At 38.5% G+C, this 16,324-nt stretch overlaps 3 protein-coding genes across 3 annotated transcripts; all 3 read right to left on the bottom strand.

Moving 5' to 3' along the window:
• Positions 1 to 895: 895 nt before the first annotated feature.
• On the bottom strand, positions 896 to 6,469 carry LOC112563276. Its single transcript, XM_025237118.1, has 3 exons — positions 5,700 to 6,469; positions 2,487 to 2,627; positions 896 to 2,295 (listed from the first exon to the last, which is right to left on the bottom strand). The coding sequence occupies exons 1-3, from the start codon at positions 5,905 to 5,907 to the stop codon at positions 2,144 to 2,146; spliced, it is 501 nt and encodes a 166-aa protein (XP_025092903.1). The 5' UTR covers positions 5,908 to 6,469; the 3' UTR covers positions 896 to 2,143.
• A 1,055-nt stretch (positions 6,470 to 7,524) lies between these two features.
• Positions 7,525 to 10,888, bottom strand: LOC112562338. The gene is made up of 3 exons (XM_025235555.1): positions 9,980 to 10,888; positions 9,233 to 9,373; positions 7,525 to 8,428 (listed from the first exon to the last, which is right to left on the bottom strand). Exons 1-3 carry the CDS (start codon positions 10,155 to 10,157, stop codon positions 8,241 to 8,243), a joined length of 507 nt encoding a protein of 168 aa, XP_025091340.1. The 5' UTR covers positions 10,158 to 10,888; the 3' UTR covers positions 7,525 to 8,240.
• Positions 10,889 to 12,026: 1,138 nt separating this feature from the next.
• LOC112562255 lies at positions 12,027 to 15,156 on the bottom strand. Its single transcript, XM_025235366.1, has 3 exons — positions 14,604 to 15,156; positions 13,036 to 13,176; positions 12,027 to 12,633 (listed from the first exon to the last, which is right to left on the bottom strand). Exons 1-3 carry the CDS (start codon positions 14,833 to 14,835, stop codon positions 12,476 to 12,478), a joined length of 531 nt encoding a protein of 176 aa, XP_025091151.1. The 5' UTR covers positions 14,836 to 15,156; the 3' UTR covers positions 12,027 to 12,475.
• Between the last annotated feature and the right edge of the window lie 1,168 nt (positions 15,157 to 16,324).

The raw sequence follows: 16,324 nt of genomic DNA, 5'->3' as shown, positions 1-16,324 counted from the left end.
ACCCTTTCATTCGCACGTGCTCAGTCCTAGTACTCTATAGGTCCCTGACAGAAGGCCATGACCAGACAAGGGAAGGACACCACTATATTACAAACAACTGACAAGATGAATGCTTTCGTCCGAAAAATTTCGTTGTGGACGCAAAAGATACGCCAAGAAAATATTTTTGATATGTTTCCGTGCTTGTGTAAGTGCAAGGCTGACAACTTGAATCTTGATCAGGTGAAGAATGTAATTATTGCCCATCTAAGCGGACTGCAAGAAAGGTTTCAGCATTATTTCGCTGAAATTGATGTGACTAAATACGATTGGATTCGTAATCCATTTCTGGCTGATCCTAGCACAAGCGGGTTGTCCACGGAAGAAGAAGAGCAGCTCATCGACCTTTCGAGTGACCAATCCCTGAAAATGGTCTTCCAAAAAGAACACCAGTGCCAACATTCTTGATTAGCATCAACGGTGAATATCCTCTCCTTTCTGAGAAAGCAATGAAAGTTCTTCTAACATTTTCAACTTCGTATATGTGTGAGCAAGGATTTTCAGCATTGGCAGCACTGAAGTCTCAGTACAGAAATCGTGTGGATGCAGAGGCAAATAGCAGTGGGTACGAACATCGCACACAGGTTCGCTTCTCTATGCAACAGCAAGCAGGCTCAACCTTCTCATTAATCAAAGTGAGTGTCCAATAAAATAATATTTATTAGTACCACAGAATTTGCTTTAGTAAAATTTCATTAACAGTTATACTTCTTGCAGATACGAACTTTGTTCTTCCGTTGTTGAATTGCATTGATTTCCTCGAAGCGGCGTTCGAGGTTAGCTAAGGCTCCCCCCCCCCCCGCTCTTCCACCGACCTAGCTGGCTAAGGGGGTCGCGGACGTACCGGTGTTCGTCAGGGGGGTCGTCACACGTAAAAGGTTGAGAACCGCTGTAGTATGGTCATAATCAAGTTCACGGCACATTGTAAAAACATAACGAACAAACAACAACAAGCTTACATTCCTGCTGAAACTAATGTGCGTGGTATTATTACTACAAGGTCCAAATGCTGACTCCCTTTTCGACCTTGCTATCATCTGCTCGTAATTCATTCATCTTATGAGATGACAGGCACAACATCTGCGCTGTCAAGCATACAAAATGAAGGCGACATCGTGGGTCGTTTCCATGACAACAAAATGTGTACCAGATGTGCACAAAGGGGACGTGGGGGTTTCTGTGAAAAACCGAATGTTTCATTTTCGGTTTAGTTTTCTAGGGACAGGTGTTGAAAATAGAATCTATGCAATACCTGAAAGCTTATAGGCACAGTGAAGTTTCTGGGTCACACAGAGTTCCGGGAAGCAAACTTTTTTCGCAAGCAGGAATCCGTAAAATGTTATGGATGACTGAGTATTTAGTGAAAGGCACAAAGACAGGAAGAGTGTAGCCGAGTGTATAGTTGGGGTCCCATCTGAAAGTCTCACCACCCGTGTCACGCTGTTCACCTCCCCAGGTACACCCAGCTTACATGATTTCATAGAGGGTTAGGGGAGGGAGGATAAGGCGGAAAAGAAGAGAGGATAGGAACCACCCTCAGGTAAAGCTGGACTCACTCTCTTTACCTTACAAAGACAGGAGTGTCATGGTCGTTTGCTTACCTACTGTGGTGTGTAGCAGGAAAGACAAATGTGGTGTTGAGGCTCCTAACAATGACCAGACTCGTTTCAATTTCTAATAAGTTTATTAGCAATAAGTGTTCAAATATTAAAAATACAATCAATGCTAGAACTTTCAGTGTTTTGTATGGCAGATTTCATAAAGGGAGATCTTTTGGAGATACGACATTATAATATGGTCACATTCTAATAAAAATTTGTGAAAAGATAAACGTGAAAATGTCAATGTGGAATCACATATGAAGTGGCATAAGAACAAGGGATGCAAACGAAATCCGCCTCTGAATAGATACTGAATGTTCACTATGAATGGAGTGCATCCCCCTTCAAAAAAAGAAAACAAAAAACTGAGCATCTTCCTATGCCACTGAATGAAAACTATGAAATTGCCAGTAGCTCATTGTGACAGTATAACTAAATTCCTGCTTACAAGTTTCTCTTCCTTCCTTTCTAGTTAGACAAAAAAGACAAAAAGTAATGGATAATTACAGCCGTAATCCTACTGCAAAGAGGACAGCAGAAATGAAACTAAGAACACATGCGGCAATGGACAGGTAAAATCCGTAATCAAACTGATATGCTGAACTCTCAGACGACTTGGCACCAAACACGGCAACTTCTATAGTCAGGAACACAGCTGAAACAGAAAGATAGAAAGCATTAATTTGAGAAGTGTTTAGCTTTTAATGATCTTTATTTCTGTGTTCATCTTAAGATGACAGTTTTACTAGTTATCTAAACACTCTAGACGTGTCCAGATACCCGGCCGGGGAAGGTGCAGCTCATAATAATAATAATTCTACTTTCTCTCTCTCTCACGAGGCTTACTGGAAGACAAGCACGTGGCAATGCCAGCAAGAGAGGCCTTGGCCGTGTTTTCAGAGACAGCATGTTGAATCCCAGCAAGCAGACCTCCGGCGATGGTCAACAGGCCCAGGATGGAGAACGCCTGGCATGCCTTCCACCAGTCTACGTTCAGACAAATAATAATTTTAAGCACGAGCACATTCTACAGAAGACAAGACATGAAATGTATTGTAGATAAAAAGATGTCTACCTGGCTTTTGCGAATGTCACTATGCAGGTTCTTTGAAATTTAACTTCTGAATATACTCTTTCCACAGTTTGCTATACTCCTCTGATGAATAGCAGTGTACAAAACGGTTTTCTTTAGAGATCTTTCGTCACACTATGATTTCTATTCAATGTCAGTTTAGTAGACGAGAATTCAAGGAAGTTTGTATTTGTGTGTGTGTGTGTGTGTTTGCTTGTATGTGTATTATAAGGGTCAATCTAGTTTTGCGCAGAATTATGCATACTTAAATTAAGGCTAGGCACCTGCCAAAAAAAAAACTTTTACGTTTCACGCGATAGCGCGGATTTTTTTGTATCAGCTATTTAGCCCTTGACTGAAGGTTCAAAAAATAGTTTTACTGCACTTGTCACACCATCGGTTGCCATGGAAACAAACCAAAATGGCGCCCAAACAAACATTTTGAAAAATACAAAACTTCGTCACTTTTGTGAGTAGACTCGAACTTTTTGTTGAAATAGTTACTTAAAAGACAGATCTACATTTCTATGAAAAGAGATTTTGCAAAATCGGCTTAGGTTTTTTTTTATGAATTTTTTTTGTAAAACACTGTGTTAAATTTCAAGAAATTTTGATTAAAAAAAGTATAACTACCAAACTACTAAATATTTCTTTAAAAATCGTTCATAGAAATGTTTATATATGTATGAAGAATTACTCAACCAAATTGCACGACTATATCTCTTGTCGATAAAAAGTTTTGTCCTTTTGAAGTAAACAGTCTGTACCCAAAACAAGAAACTGAGAAAACGAGGAAAGAAAAACTGAAAGTTTAGTAACTACTAAACTACTAAATATTTTTTAAAAGTGCCCTCATTTAAATGTTGACATGTATATAAAGAAACTCTCAACCGAATTTCATGACTATATCACCTGTCAATATTAATTTACAAGCTTTTGAACTAACCAAGCTTACCAAAACAAGAAACTGAAAAGGCAAGGGAAAACAAACTAAAAGCTTAGTAACTATTAAACCAATAATTAGTTTTTTAAAAGCTCTCATGGATATGTTTAGATATGTATAAAGAAACCTTCAACCAAATTTTAAGCCTGTAGCACATGTTAATATAAAGTTATAGGGTTTATAAGTAAACAAACTGTAACATAAACAAGGAACGGAAAAAGCGAGAACAGAAAGTTCAAGCTTAGTAACTTTGTTTTATCTAAGCCTTTCATGTAATTTACCTGTTGAATAAAAACTATAACCATCTTTCAATGTGTTACTACACATAACTTTAACATTACTAATAAAATTAATTATTTTGTTCACTTTTAGTAGTCAACATGGTGTTTGCAAACATTGAGCAACACAGTTATAGGTTTAGATAGTTATATAGAAGTTCAGTGTCCACTAGCTTCATGGTTTTATGCCATTTATAGTCCTTTGCTATCTAACATTTAGTGATGCTGTCTCGCATATTGCTTTAAATTTTTGTGAGCATCTACTGAAGTAGCAGCTTTAGTAGGAAACACTCTCATCTTTCTTAGCCTTCAGTTGCAGAGTGATGGGATGAACATCAACATATAATTCTTTCATTAAAGAAATTATTTCAAAAGCTTATAGGGGAGTATAACCAATTCTTGCGTCCTTATGCTCCACTGGGGCGAATAGGAATAAGAATAACCTATTCATGAAATCTAGAGATACATCATTGTGCACCAGAATTTGGGCAGCTGCTCATGTTCTGTTCCTCTGTATGCTAGGATTATTTTATGAATTATACATCTGTAGTCACATGGATTAAAGATGTTTGATTTTTGTGGCTAGGTGGTTCTTTTTTTCTGTCAAAAATTTATGGGAAAAGCACCAGCTGTCTGGCCTTTTAGGGGGCTGACAATGATGTGCTCTCTAGACACTGAATGGCTACAAACTTGACTAGATAGCAGTTTTCTTTCTGTTTGTTAGGAATGCTATACATAAATGTCTTCACAAATTCTTTTTGTTACATTTGGTTTGAGTAAGACAATCCAACCCCCACCCAACCTTTGTTTTCTATGCAAATGATGTAAGCTCTGTTTCCCTACATTCCTGACAAAGTACATAAATAACTAGCATTGCAAGTTCACTCAAATGTGTAAATGTTCGCATCTAGTCCTGATTACTACCGAGATTTGCAGCAGAAATGAAAACTTCGCTTTATTTTCAGCTCGCTTACCACATGACTGATGGTGTTTTCGACAGCCGAATTCAGTTCACTAAGTTACATTTTTTTAGCTGCTACGACGGTCTAAGAATGTCCACGTGGTTTTTATTCTTTCGCACGTGGTATTGTGAGAAGAAATGAGCGTCTGACAGGCACAATGAACATTTAATATTAACGTTAATGTCTTAGAACGAAAATATCCCAGAAAAAGCTTTGAATTAGTGTCGACATTGTTTACATCCGGAGGCCATGACAGTTGCCTTGTGGGATACCCGAGCACTGCCGAAGTGTGTTCGTGTGACCTATGACCACGTGAAGGTCGGCGTTAGTGAATTCTGATTGGCTATATGCTAAGTATGTTACACATGCGTCCATATAAGGAAGTTTCCGACTCTTTGTGTGGTCTACAAAAGAGCTTGTATCATAGCGTGGGGCCTTCTATGGGTTTTGACACAGCCTTTGTTTGAAAGTACACTCAGTGACCTTTCGTTCGGTATGCGATGTGACGATGTTTCGCACGTGGGCGAGTGTGTTGCTATGTCCCAAACATTCTCTATTCTCGCTAATTCTGCGCTCGGGAAAAGTAAATAGGATAGAAGTAGATGTTTTTATTGACGAAATAGACATATTTCTAGATTGTTCTATGAAAAATCACTTGGTGAGTGAATAGAACAGACTTTGAACTTTCACAACATGAAGTAATCTCAAAATGGCTAAATCTTAAAATTTTCGACAATTTTAACCCAGGTGCTTGGCCTTAAATACTAAATTTTCCTAAAAGTGTTAGAAATAAAAGAACATTACTTGGCAACCAGGTGGATTGCACTTCCATGCACACATCATTGATGCAGCCACGAAACAGTCCATCCTCTTCATGTACAATCCCGTTCGGGTATTGTATCTCACCGACCTGCCACCCGGTTCCCACTACAGCCACGAGCTGGAATATCAAAGCCACCCCACAGCAGGCGATCGCCACACAGACTGGAATCTTGGGCACCTTGAAAGCCATCTTTTGCCTGAACTTTGTCGGTTTTGAAACCAGGTAACATCGAGGGCTGACGAGGACACGAGACACCTTGTAGGTGGGGTTGTGGGGATGGAAGTGGGGAGGTAAGACCGGGTAACAGATCGCTGGCAACAGCTTTGTGTTGATTAGCCGCAGTCTCCCTACATCCCTACTCCTGCCCACTCACTGAGCTAGCAGCTGGGGTACTTGATCGAAAACTTCTACAATAAGTTCCCGGAAAACAAATTTTAATCAATCTTTTGGTGAACAATAACAATAACCAGCTTTATTTGTACCATTGGGCGATTCGAGTGGGAGATGTGCTCTATATTACTAAAAAAAAAAAATCAAAATTTCGATAGAGTGGAATAGTGATATTAACATTAATAAGAGCAATGAGAGATATGGACAAGACATTCCTATGCACACCTACACACACATACAGCACTGACAGTTCATCTGTGATTGAGTAGCTGGACTACTGATGGCACAAAAGATTTCAGATGCCTATTGCTCTTGCATACAGACATGGCACAGCGCTTACCTGAACTTAATAAAACAAACTCCCCCGCTAGCACATGTTCAGGTATTTTTTTTAGCTTTCCTAACTAGTTGTTGGTCACAGAAGGAAGTCAAGTCTCTCTGTTTGATACCAATGATCTTGGAACAGATGTTGACAATGCTATTCAAACTATTCCTATCATGGACAGAAAGATTGCGAAACCAGCATACAAATGAAAAAGATAAAAGACTCTCAATAAACGACTGGTAGAAACGGCCTAAAATTGCTTGGCTGACTGAAAAACTATTTAACTTCCGCAGAAGGTACATTCTTTGCTGGCCATGTGTTCAATGTTTAGAGTCCATTGAAGCTGGCAATCAAAAACAGTTCCCAGGTACCTGAAGGAGGTAACGGTTTCAACACGTTTGCTGTGCTAGATGAAGATGATTTCGTTCAATCGTAAGAGCAGTGTTTGGTTTTGTTTGGCTTGTTTGTTTGGTTGGGGTTTTTTCGGGGGTTTTTTTGTTTGTTTGTTTGTTTGTTTTGGTTTTGGTTTTTTTGTTTGTTTGTTTGTTTGTTTGTTTGTTTGTTTTGGTTTTGGTTTTTTTGTTTGTTTGTTTGTTTGTTTTTGTTTTGTTTTGTTTTGTTTTGGTTTTTTTTGGGGGGGTAAGGCAATGGGGTTTTTTGAGAGACGTTTAGTTTTCATTTTTGTGTATTTTTTCTTCCTTTTCTCTATTTTTCATTTGATTTGTATTTCTTTGTTTTTTTATATTGTTTTTATCACTCTAGTTTGTGCATACGTTATGTAGAGATTATCGTTAGGATTTGAGTTAGGGTCAGGCTTGTGGTCACGACGAAGTCCTTCGAGCTTTCTTTACCGTGTTGGCTAAGCCACTCATAATTGTAGCCCATCGCTTGTTTAAACTTGTTGTTTAAGTTTTTTAAACTTGTATCAAATGATTATCTGAAAGCTCATGTGTAGACGATTTTGAAAGTGTATAGATATTTTAATTACCATTCCCTTGTTAGCACAACAAACAAAAGTATTTGTAAAATAAAATCGCTCATAGGGAACTTTTTTCTCAGGAACTTCATAACGTCTGGTACAGAACACAGAATGTGTGTGAGAGAACTGTTTATTATATAGCCTCCAGCCTACGCACATAGCCTTACCCCAATAGTTAAATAAACAAAAATTGAAATGAAAATGGTACATGAGTGTTGGGTTAGAGTCAGAAAAGGACGTGAGCAGTTTTGTCCAGTAATCAAGTCTGGGAAGTTGATGAAAGTTGACACAGTCAGGAGATGCTGTGAGGAGAAGCAGGGGCAAGATGACCCGTGAGTAGAATTATTTTCCCACTATGAACATAAACGATGCGAAATTATTTTTCGAAAATGAACTTACACCATACAAAAACAAAATAGTTTTGATGTATTGTATAGAGTCTGTGTTTGTTATAAAATCTTTACATAGACAACTGAACTTTCTCTTCCTTTTGCTCCACTTGTACACACATGACCAAAGCTTTAACTATGGTTGAATTTAGTATCGTACATTTTGCGGTAACTACTTACCTGGTTTATAAGATGTCGGTGTGACTGTAAACTTTCTGGCTCAGACACACGTGCATCACGTAATGTGTAGAGGACGTGAACTACGTCAACAATGTTTACTTCCTGTTCATTTCTATGTTACTTAATTTACACACCCGAGTATATCCCCAACTGTATTTTACACTGTTCCAATGTTTCATAGAATGGACAAACATTACTCCGAATATGAATGTATGTGAATTTACAAGCAAGCAACAGTGCCAAGCCAGCTCCCAATATTTCATTCTCTCTGCCAACCATGCACCGTCGGCGAAGAGTGGTGTAGGTCTGCTACGAACATCACACCGGTAAAAAAGCAGAGGATGCAGGCGATGATGGAGAGAACAAACCCGTAGCCCCAGGAGAAATATGCAGACATAGCACTTGTCTTGCCAACAAACACGGAAAATTCTATTACTAGGAAGGTCACTGAAACAGAAACCAGCAAAATGTAAAATTTAAGGGAAAAGTCAGGCTTCGGTTAGTTTTTATAAGTTTTTACCTTATTCCAGAACATTTTTATGTTACTAAAAGATCTTATTCCTGCACATAAAGAATTAACAGTACAGAGGTCACTAAAATATGTCAGTGAACAAACTTATAAAATATGGATTAAAATATTTACAAATTGTTGTTCTAGTTCCTAGAACTTAAGCTACAAAAAAAGACTTTCCTATAATTAAAAGGAAAAGATTTGAAGTTAAGAACTTTTTGTCATTCAGAAACACTTGTTTCTGACTGCGGTCTTATAAAACTTTTCTGGATCAGTTTGAAAAATTCAAACTGTAATTGTCTGATGGTGACACGTCTATGTATAAATAAATACAGATTTCAAAAGACAAAGCTGCAGGCACAAAGGTATTCAGAAATAGAACTCCTAGTTAAAGGTATGGGGGTATGGTTAACTTAACCGGAAATTTAACTTTTTCAGCGTTTGAAGGGAAGTAATCGAAAGAGAGGGACGATTCTTAAAGGTTCCCGGTTTTTCTCCCTTACGTATTCGCGCCATCGGCTGTGTGTGGGCGGCCGTACTGCATACCACCCTTTCCCTACATACAGTTCAAAGCTAACAGAGTTGGATGCGAGACACTATCCCCATCTACCCCTTTAGACCACACAACACACTCACAGTCTCTCTCACTCACTCTCACACACAGACACAGTATTTCTCTCTCACTCACACACAAAGTCACATGCACAAACAAACACTCCACACAGGAGTTTGAATCTCACCTGAGGTAAAGCACGAAGCTATTCCACAACGAGACAGCACGCGGGAGTCTTCCACAAAACATTGCAGAATTCCGAAAGCCAAAGTTCCGGTGATTGCAAACAGTCCGAGGATGGAGAACGCCTGGGTCACCTTCCACCAATCTAAGTTCGAGAAATATAGTATTTATTATTTATTTATTATTTGTTGATGTCACCTCCACGGGTGATGAAATAGTTTTAGTTGAGACAAGGTTTCGTTAGTTTACACCAATATCACCGCTGCAACTAAATGTTTCATAATTGCCCCACCCACCTGCATGTAAATGCTGAATAATGTCACCACTGCCAGTAATTGTTTAATGATTTGTAGGGAAATTTTACAGTTATATAAATCGACATAAAATTTGTATTGACATAAAATTGAAAGTATTTTGAGTAAGCAAAAAAAAAGGGTACGAAAACCTCCCAAATCTAGCTTTCACTGAATATTATTACATTTCACTTTCTAAATAGTAAACACTGAAATCGGATTGAGTATTGTCAGTTCTCTCGCATTTTCCGTATCATTGATAATTATTGAACGATTTGTTAACTTTTACAAAAAGCCAAGCATTAAGTACAAATAGTGTAGTCTAGTTGACTAGCAAATGAATGTCTACTTGTACGATTTCGTGTGAGTGCGCAGCTGCCTGATTGCTTATGTTTATAGTGTGTGTGTGTGTACACGTATGGACATAATTTAAGTACAGAGATTCACATAACAGTTACCTTTAGTATCCGACACGCCAACACAAGTGTTAGACTTGCACTCTCGAAACAGTCCAACATTGTAAGCAGAATAAGTTATCCACCCGATGCCCGCTACAGTCACTAGCTGGAAGGCTGCAGCCTGGACACACAGGGCGATGGCCACACAGACTGGACTTCTGGGCACCCTGCAAATCATCTTTCCCCAGCTTTTCGACAAAATCTTTTTATTTTGCTGGATTTATCAAGTTTCTTTTCCAGACCTTAGAAACACATGTATTCATGAAAAACAATCAGGATATCCCGATTTTTTTTTTTTTTTTTTTCATCCTGCTTTCGCTGATTGGCTGAATCGTACTAAGGAGGTGTCACGTGTTGAGCCTGTCCACTGGCGAGGTTGAGCGTCGAGGTAAACAACCGTGACGTCACGGGTCTGACCTGTTTCTGTGCGTGTCGGTGCACTGACTTGCATTTCGACAAAAAAGTGTGTTATTCACTGAATTTTGAAAGATGTTTTCCTGAGCAGTCCCCAGTTCAACAACTGGACCAAAGTTTGATGACTTAGCCTACCTTTAAAATCCGACATTGTATGCGTTCTGCGTTCGGTTCAAATGTCGCGTGTATCTTACAAAAAAAATTACATTTAGCACCAATAATCATACGTTTGCTTTATTTAAAGCTGTTCCTGTAATTATTTGTGTTCATTAGGCTACATACTTGATAACTTTGCAGACATCACTCGTTGTTTAAGAGCTAGTCCACTAGATGTATAAATTGCAAAATTCAGAAAGTGAGAGTAGTGTCCCGTCCACTCACTGGCTACATGGGAACTGAAGTGTTTATTATTATATTAAATTTTTTTCTCATTTGACGTGTTTTTATACTAGACTGTACAGGTTGTGTGCTTTGTGTCTACCTCTGTGTGTGGGGAATGTATATAATTATAGTGCTTACTGCATGTCGGTGGCCTAGTTTTATCTTTGACCGGAAGACTTGAAGGTCCACCTGACACCACAGGTATGAGATCCGTTTGACATATTTATCAGAAGACGTTTGCGTGTGTTTGTATTCGTTCGTCATTTTGCTATGACTGGTGTCTGTGGGATATACCGATTTTAACTGTGTTTGTCTTCAAACTTGTTCGCTATGTGAGCTGTGGACTGTGGTTTACTCTGGTAAATGTGGTCGCCACCTTTCGACGTGCAGTAGATGTTTCTTAATATATATATAGGTGTCCCGCTGGGCGGGGAAGCCACCACAACAAAATGATGTGTTTGTAGTGTTGTAAACGAGTGCGCATGTCAGACAGTGTGGTGTGTCAGTGGTGTATAATTATAGTCTGTTACACATCTACGTCCCTTTGTTATGTCCTTTCTACCACAGCTGCTCCTCATTCATCTTTATTTTTCATCATCTTATATCATCATTGTGATCTTATAAGCGCCTGAAGCTTGTTCATACACCTGCGATATGATAATATTAGTTGCTTCCTTGTTACTCCTCAGCAACATCTAGCAAGCGGATCTTCAGTTGTGCCCATGAATATTCCCAGGATATGGAGTAGTCATCGGCTGGTAAAGGTCTGGAGCTTGTTGTTGATGGTGTTTGTCACTCTCCAGGCTTCAGAACCATACAATTGGACTGCTTTCACATTGTTTGTACAGCAATATTAGCTACCTTTTATTCTTCTTCAAGTCTCACAATTGTCATATTGTATTTAATTTGATCACACAGCAGCAAAACAAAGCTCATTTCACTAAATTTAATTATTTCATTTATCTGGTAGCTGCCATTTAATCTCAAAACTGTCTGTCAGAGTAATATATAGTACTTAAATCAGCAAAATAAAAAGGAAAGTGTAGTAAACATTTCCGTTACGCGACTTAAAAAAAGCGTGTATCTCTTGCATCACTTAGAGGAATCTTCCAGTTTAACTTTTGATGAAACTTAGACATAAATTCAAGAAAATCTACTTTATAGCTATCATAATTTTACATTAAATTTTAAATTAAAAATTGTTCAAGAAACTTCAGTCTCATTTTGCTCTCTCAATCTTGTACACAGACCATTTCAATCAAAGAAGAAAAAAGTTCGTACATTTTCTACTTTTAATTATAAATAATTGTTTACGCTACAACACGTATATCAATCAATCAGTATTGTGTTCTATGTATAGGAGATCACATGACGTGAATATTCACAGCATCCAGTGTCTGTGTGTGTTTATGTCAGCGTGTATGGATGTATGGTCGCGTTTTGCTAGCATTTCTGACAGTTTTTAAATGACAGAAAAAGCAGAGAATTTGTGAATTTGTGTTACTTCACTGCGAGATAGCAATGACCTTTCATATTTATATTTTGTTTGGATAAAACTGAACGTGCATCAAGTTAGTTTGTGAGGAGGAGGGTGGCTCTACAATACTGCGAATAAAAAGAAATGTACTTTCAAGCGATACATTTCTTTGTGTATGTCTTTCTCCACTCAAGCTCACTGTTGTCTCAACAATTTTGCCAACTTTAATGAGTTCGCCCCATCAGATATAACAGCGCAGAGAAAAAGCTGAACCCGCACGCGAAGACAGACAAGACGATGTCGACACCAAAGGTCACGGAGGTGGAGTCACGGTCCGTCCTGGACTGTAGTGATATCCCCCCTTCTATGACAAGAAACAGCACTGAAACAGAGTGAATGTCGATGTATTTATCCACAAACAAAGCGCGTTTTACTTTGAAAGAAGAATTGTATAATGATTTTGCTGTCCTGAACTCATTGCCTTAAATTTTAATAATTTTGAGCACCAGTGACTTGGCCGACGCAAAAAGGACAAAGAGAGAGGCTACCAAGATGGCGACTGATGACGTCATGAGATGCTCAAAATATGTCCGGTTGAGTCCCACATACAAATTCGTCCTGCATGGCGTAAAGTAAGATATGAATACAACTTAATTAATCTATAATGGCAGTTGCAGGTAGTGTTAATATACTAGCAATAAACAGATAAAGACGTATATATATATTGACTACAGTGAATAAGTCTCTCTCTCTCTCCACACTTTTGTTTGTTTTGTTTTCTCACCTGACACGCCACAAGACACGGAAGCAAGCAGCAGGATGATGGGTCTGTCTGGGAGGACAACGTGCACCAATCCCAGGAAGAGGCTGAGAATCACCGTCAGCAGCCCCAGGATGGAGAACGCCCTCGAGGCTCTCCACCAGTCTACAGGTGAGAGTGAACAAGAGACACAGACGAAGAGATAAATGCCAGGATTCTGAGTTCACAGATGTAAGGATCACAGTTGTAGATGCATCAAAAGAAGATAAGTATGTAGGTGCACAAAGGTGACTTTTAAATTAAGAGGATTTCAAGCAAACTTTACTGCCATGAAGAATAACACTCATGTACTCCAGAACTCAAGAATCAAAACAAGTTTTAAATTATGTAGCTCTGTAATTATTCATTTTAATTAAGCTAGACAAATGGCTTCTGTTTGTTTAGCTCTTTTCAGCAAAAGTATTTATTTTGTTCCACAACATTTTAGACTTGCATCAGAATATCTTGTGCCATCTTGTCATGAATGTTTTTCATAAAATTACATATTTTAATCAACAAAAGAAGTACAATCTCAGGCAGAAAACAAACACACTTTTCCATGGCCACGGATGCGCTTGGATCGTGTATACAAAATAATTCTAATAAACTTTTGTTTTTTGTTTTTTTTTTTTTTGCTGTTTGTTTTTATCAAATCATAATAAAAACCACATCACTTGACAGAAAGGGAACTGTTTTTTTTTGGTTATTACTTATGTATTGATGTTTCAAATGCAATGACACAACTGTACAGTGTTAGAGAGCAAGGAAATTTTCACAAGACAGTACCAGCAGCTCGGTCTGTGTAGTATACGTAGTATATATATATATCACAGATTAAGCGGAAGCAGGGATAGACGGGACAAATGCTATCACAGATGTAGCGGTAACAGGCTTAGATGTAAGGCACATAGATGTTACAGATGCACAGGTAACAGGCACAACTGTAGTAAACAAAGATGTCATACATGTAGAAGTAAAAGAGTAAACATCACAGATTAAGATGTAACAGAGGTAGACTAACAAAAGTAGACACCAATGTCAGATTTGAATGTCTCAAAGATGAAGGTAACAGGTTTGACAACTATAACAAGGAGACGAGCGTAGCCGTAAACAAGTGATCAACAGTCCCAGGCGACTACACACAAAGGAAAGACAAGAACGATGTGTCATGTTATCAGCGCCTGATAACGATGAGTCGAGCTGCTGGGTGATGCAGGTCAGATGGATGTGACCATCTCGGACTGTGTACACGAGATAAAATGGTTTTGTAAAGAGAGGTCTGTGCTAACTGCTGCTACACATAGCAAACATCAGTTACTGGAAAATGTCGAATGTCTTGAAGGCTGATCTAGTCTGCGGAATAGTTCTAAGACTTCATAAGCGACGAGAAATGAAAAAGAACTTTAATCAATAAATATTAATTTGTACTATTGATACAGGCTACAGCTGTGCCATTGAGTAAACCCTCGACAGCACCCTGCCATGTCCAGAAGGACCGCAAATTTTGCAAGTTAACAGAAATGGGTATCTTTTGAATTCCAGCTTTTACCTACCTGTATCGCAAGGATCTGATTTGCATTCATTAAATAATCCAATGAGGTCCTCGTCACTCAGAGCCCAGCTGGAGTCCGCCACCGCCGCCACCTGGAAGGCAGTGGACACCAGGCACAGACGATGGCGCAAAGGACGGGATCCTTGGGGCACCTTGGGTGCAGAAAACACCCCGATGCCATCTTCTGGTCTCCTCTTGTCACGTCTGTATCGTTTTGTCAGTAGACTGTACATGCAGTGTGCCTCTTCACTGCAAGAAATACTGTCATTATTCCTTTTCACCTCTGCTTCAAAAGTCCTTTTTCACAACACCAAAATGTCGACCACGACACTCGCTCAGTTCATTGCATTCAGTTTTTTTCAGTTAGGTTGACAGTTATTGGCAGAGGAAAGGAAGAGTTTCGCTTGTCAACCATACCAAGAAATCAAACTTGTGTGACGGGTCTGAGGCTTCGGTCTGTGATATATCCCAACACAGTTTAGATAACAGTTTGTGACTGTGATAACGTAAGTGCGGTATCTTTCACAAGCTTAAGCTTTACTGCCATCTATTTGAAACAGAGGCTAATTGTTTAGCAGGTTTACACCAACCTTCTTTCTCGGTTAAGACTATACTTGTGTTATCAAGTAAAGATAGAATTTCGTTGGGGTGTTGTTTTTTTTTTTCATTTCCAGGTGCACAACATTCATGCCGGCTACATCATTAAGAAATAATTTCCAAATGTACAAAAAAATAAAAAAGCTGAAAAAAATTAAAATAATCACAAAAAATTATTCTTAACCATCCAGGACATGTTGCTATGAGATAGAAGACAGGAAACATGCATGCCTAGCACACTGCACATCATGCTATGTGAGAATCTCTCGTGTGATTGAACTTGATTTTGAAATAAAAAAAATAATGATCTTGTGATTTTTACAAAGTGTTGGCGTCCGGATTACAGACTCCAAATATCTTCCAAGGACTAATGTCAGAAATGTTTGCTGTTACGAATGGTGACTGAAGTCAACATGGTCATTACTCTTCGGCGAAGTTGGGTAACTCCTACTATTACTGTTCTAAAGAGAGTTGTATCCCTTAGATCACTAGCCCTGGCGGGGACACCATTGTATTAGATGCGATAATCATAAAAAGAATATTGGGGTCAACTTTATTAATATGATTGTCACAGACCTATAATGAGGAATTTTGCTTAGAATGGATGTGTGAATGAAAGTATGGCAGCTGACAGATTTACAGCACAATTGTAAATAGAGGAGATGAGGGGTCTTAGTGTCTGTATTTTTTACTTTCTCTACCTTACATGGATTTTACAAGAATGCTGCCAAATATTAATAAAAGCTTTAGATTCTGAAGACGAACGATAGTGATGGATGCAATATACAGCAACAATGCACATTTTTATTATGGGTTTTTATTAACTTTTTATCTCCTTTACAACAGACACCACTATGAAAACTGGGCCAAAGTTTTCTGTATCTCGTTAGACCTTCCCCCAAGGATGCTTTTCTCGGAATGTTGGGCCTATGATACCAATGTGACTTTTTTACACAATAACCTTTAGCCTTCTATAGACTGTCATTTATAACAAAGGAAATAAAACCATTCTCTTTGAGTTTCTACTTCATTTAATTTTATTTAACATTTTATACTGATAACGTTTCCAAATAAAAAGAACATTTTTCGTAAGGTTGTAAACAGTGAATTGTTAAATAGTAAAAC

This window comes from Pomacea canaliculata, linkage group LG4 (genome assembly GCF_003073045.1).
Source record: "Pomacea canaliculata isolate SZHN2017 linkage group LG4, ASM307304v1, whole genome shotgun sequence".
NCBI classification, from domain to species: Eukaryota; Metazoa; Mollusca; class Gastropoda; order Architaenioglossa; family Ampullariidae; genus Pomacea; species Pomacea canaliculata.
Note: the sequence above shows the minus strand (reverse complement) of the source record. Positions and strands in the feature narration are given on the sequence as shown.

Bases quoted from the DNA above. Each gene is read 5' to 3' on its own strand.
- LOC112563276 (XM_025237118.1), bottom strand. From the start codon at position 5,907: ATGGCTTTCAAGGTGCCCAAGATTCCAGTCTGTGTGGCGATCGCCTGC. The intron at 2,628-5,699 runs GTAATGTTCTTT...GTCTGAACGTAG, and splicing joins GCAATCCACCTGGTTGCCAA to ACTGGTGGAAGGCATGCCAG. The intron at 2,296-2,486 runs GTAAGCCTCGTG...TTTCTGTTTCAG, and splicing joins TGCCACGTGCTTGTCTTCCA to CTGTGTTCCTGACTATAGAA.
- LOC112562338 (XM_025235555.1), bottom strand. From the start codon at position 10,157: ATGATTTGCAGGGTGCCCAGAAGTCCAGTCTGTGTGGCCATCGCCCTG. The intron at 9,374-9,979 runs GTAACTGTTATG...TCTCGAACTTAG, and splicing joins TGGCGTGTCGGATACTAAAG to ATTGGTGGAAGGTGACCCAG. The intron at 8,429-9,232 runs GTGAGATTCAAA...TTTCTGTTTCAG, and splicing joins AGCTTCGTGCTTTACCTCAG to TGACCTTCCTAGTAATAGAA.
- LOC112562255 (XM_025235366.1), bottom strand. From the start codon at position 14,835: ATGTACAGTCTACTGACAAAACGATACAGACGTGACAAGAGGAGACCA. The intron at 13,177-14,603 runs GTAGGTAAAAGC...TCTCACCTGTAG, and splicing joins ATCAGATCCTTGCGATACAG to ACTGGTGGAGAGCCTCGAGG. The intron at 12,634-13,035 runs GTGAGAAAACAA...ACTCTGTTTCAG, and splicing joins CGTGTCTTGTGGCGTGTCAG to TGCTGTTTCTTGTCATAGAA.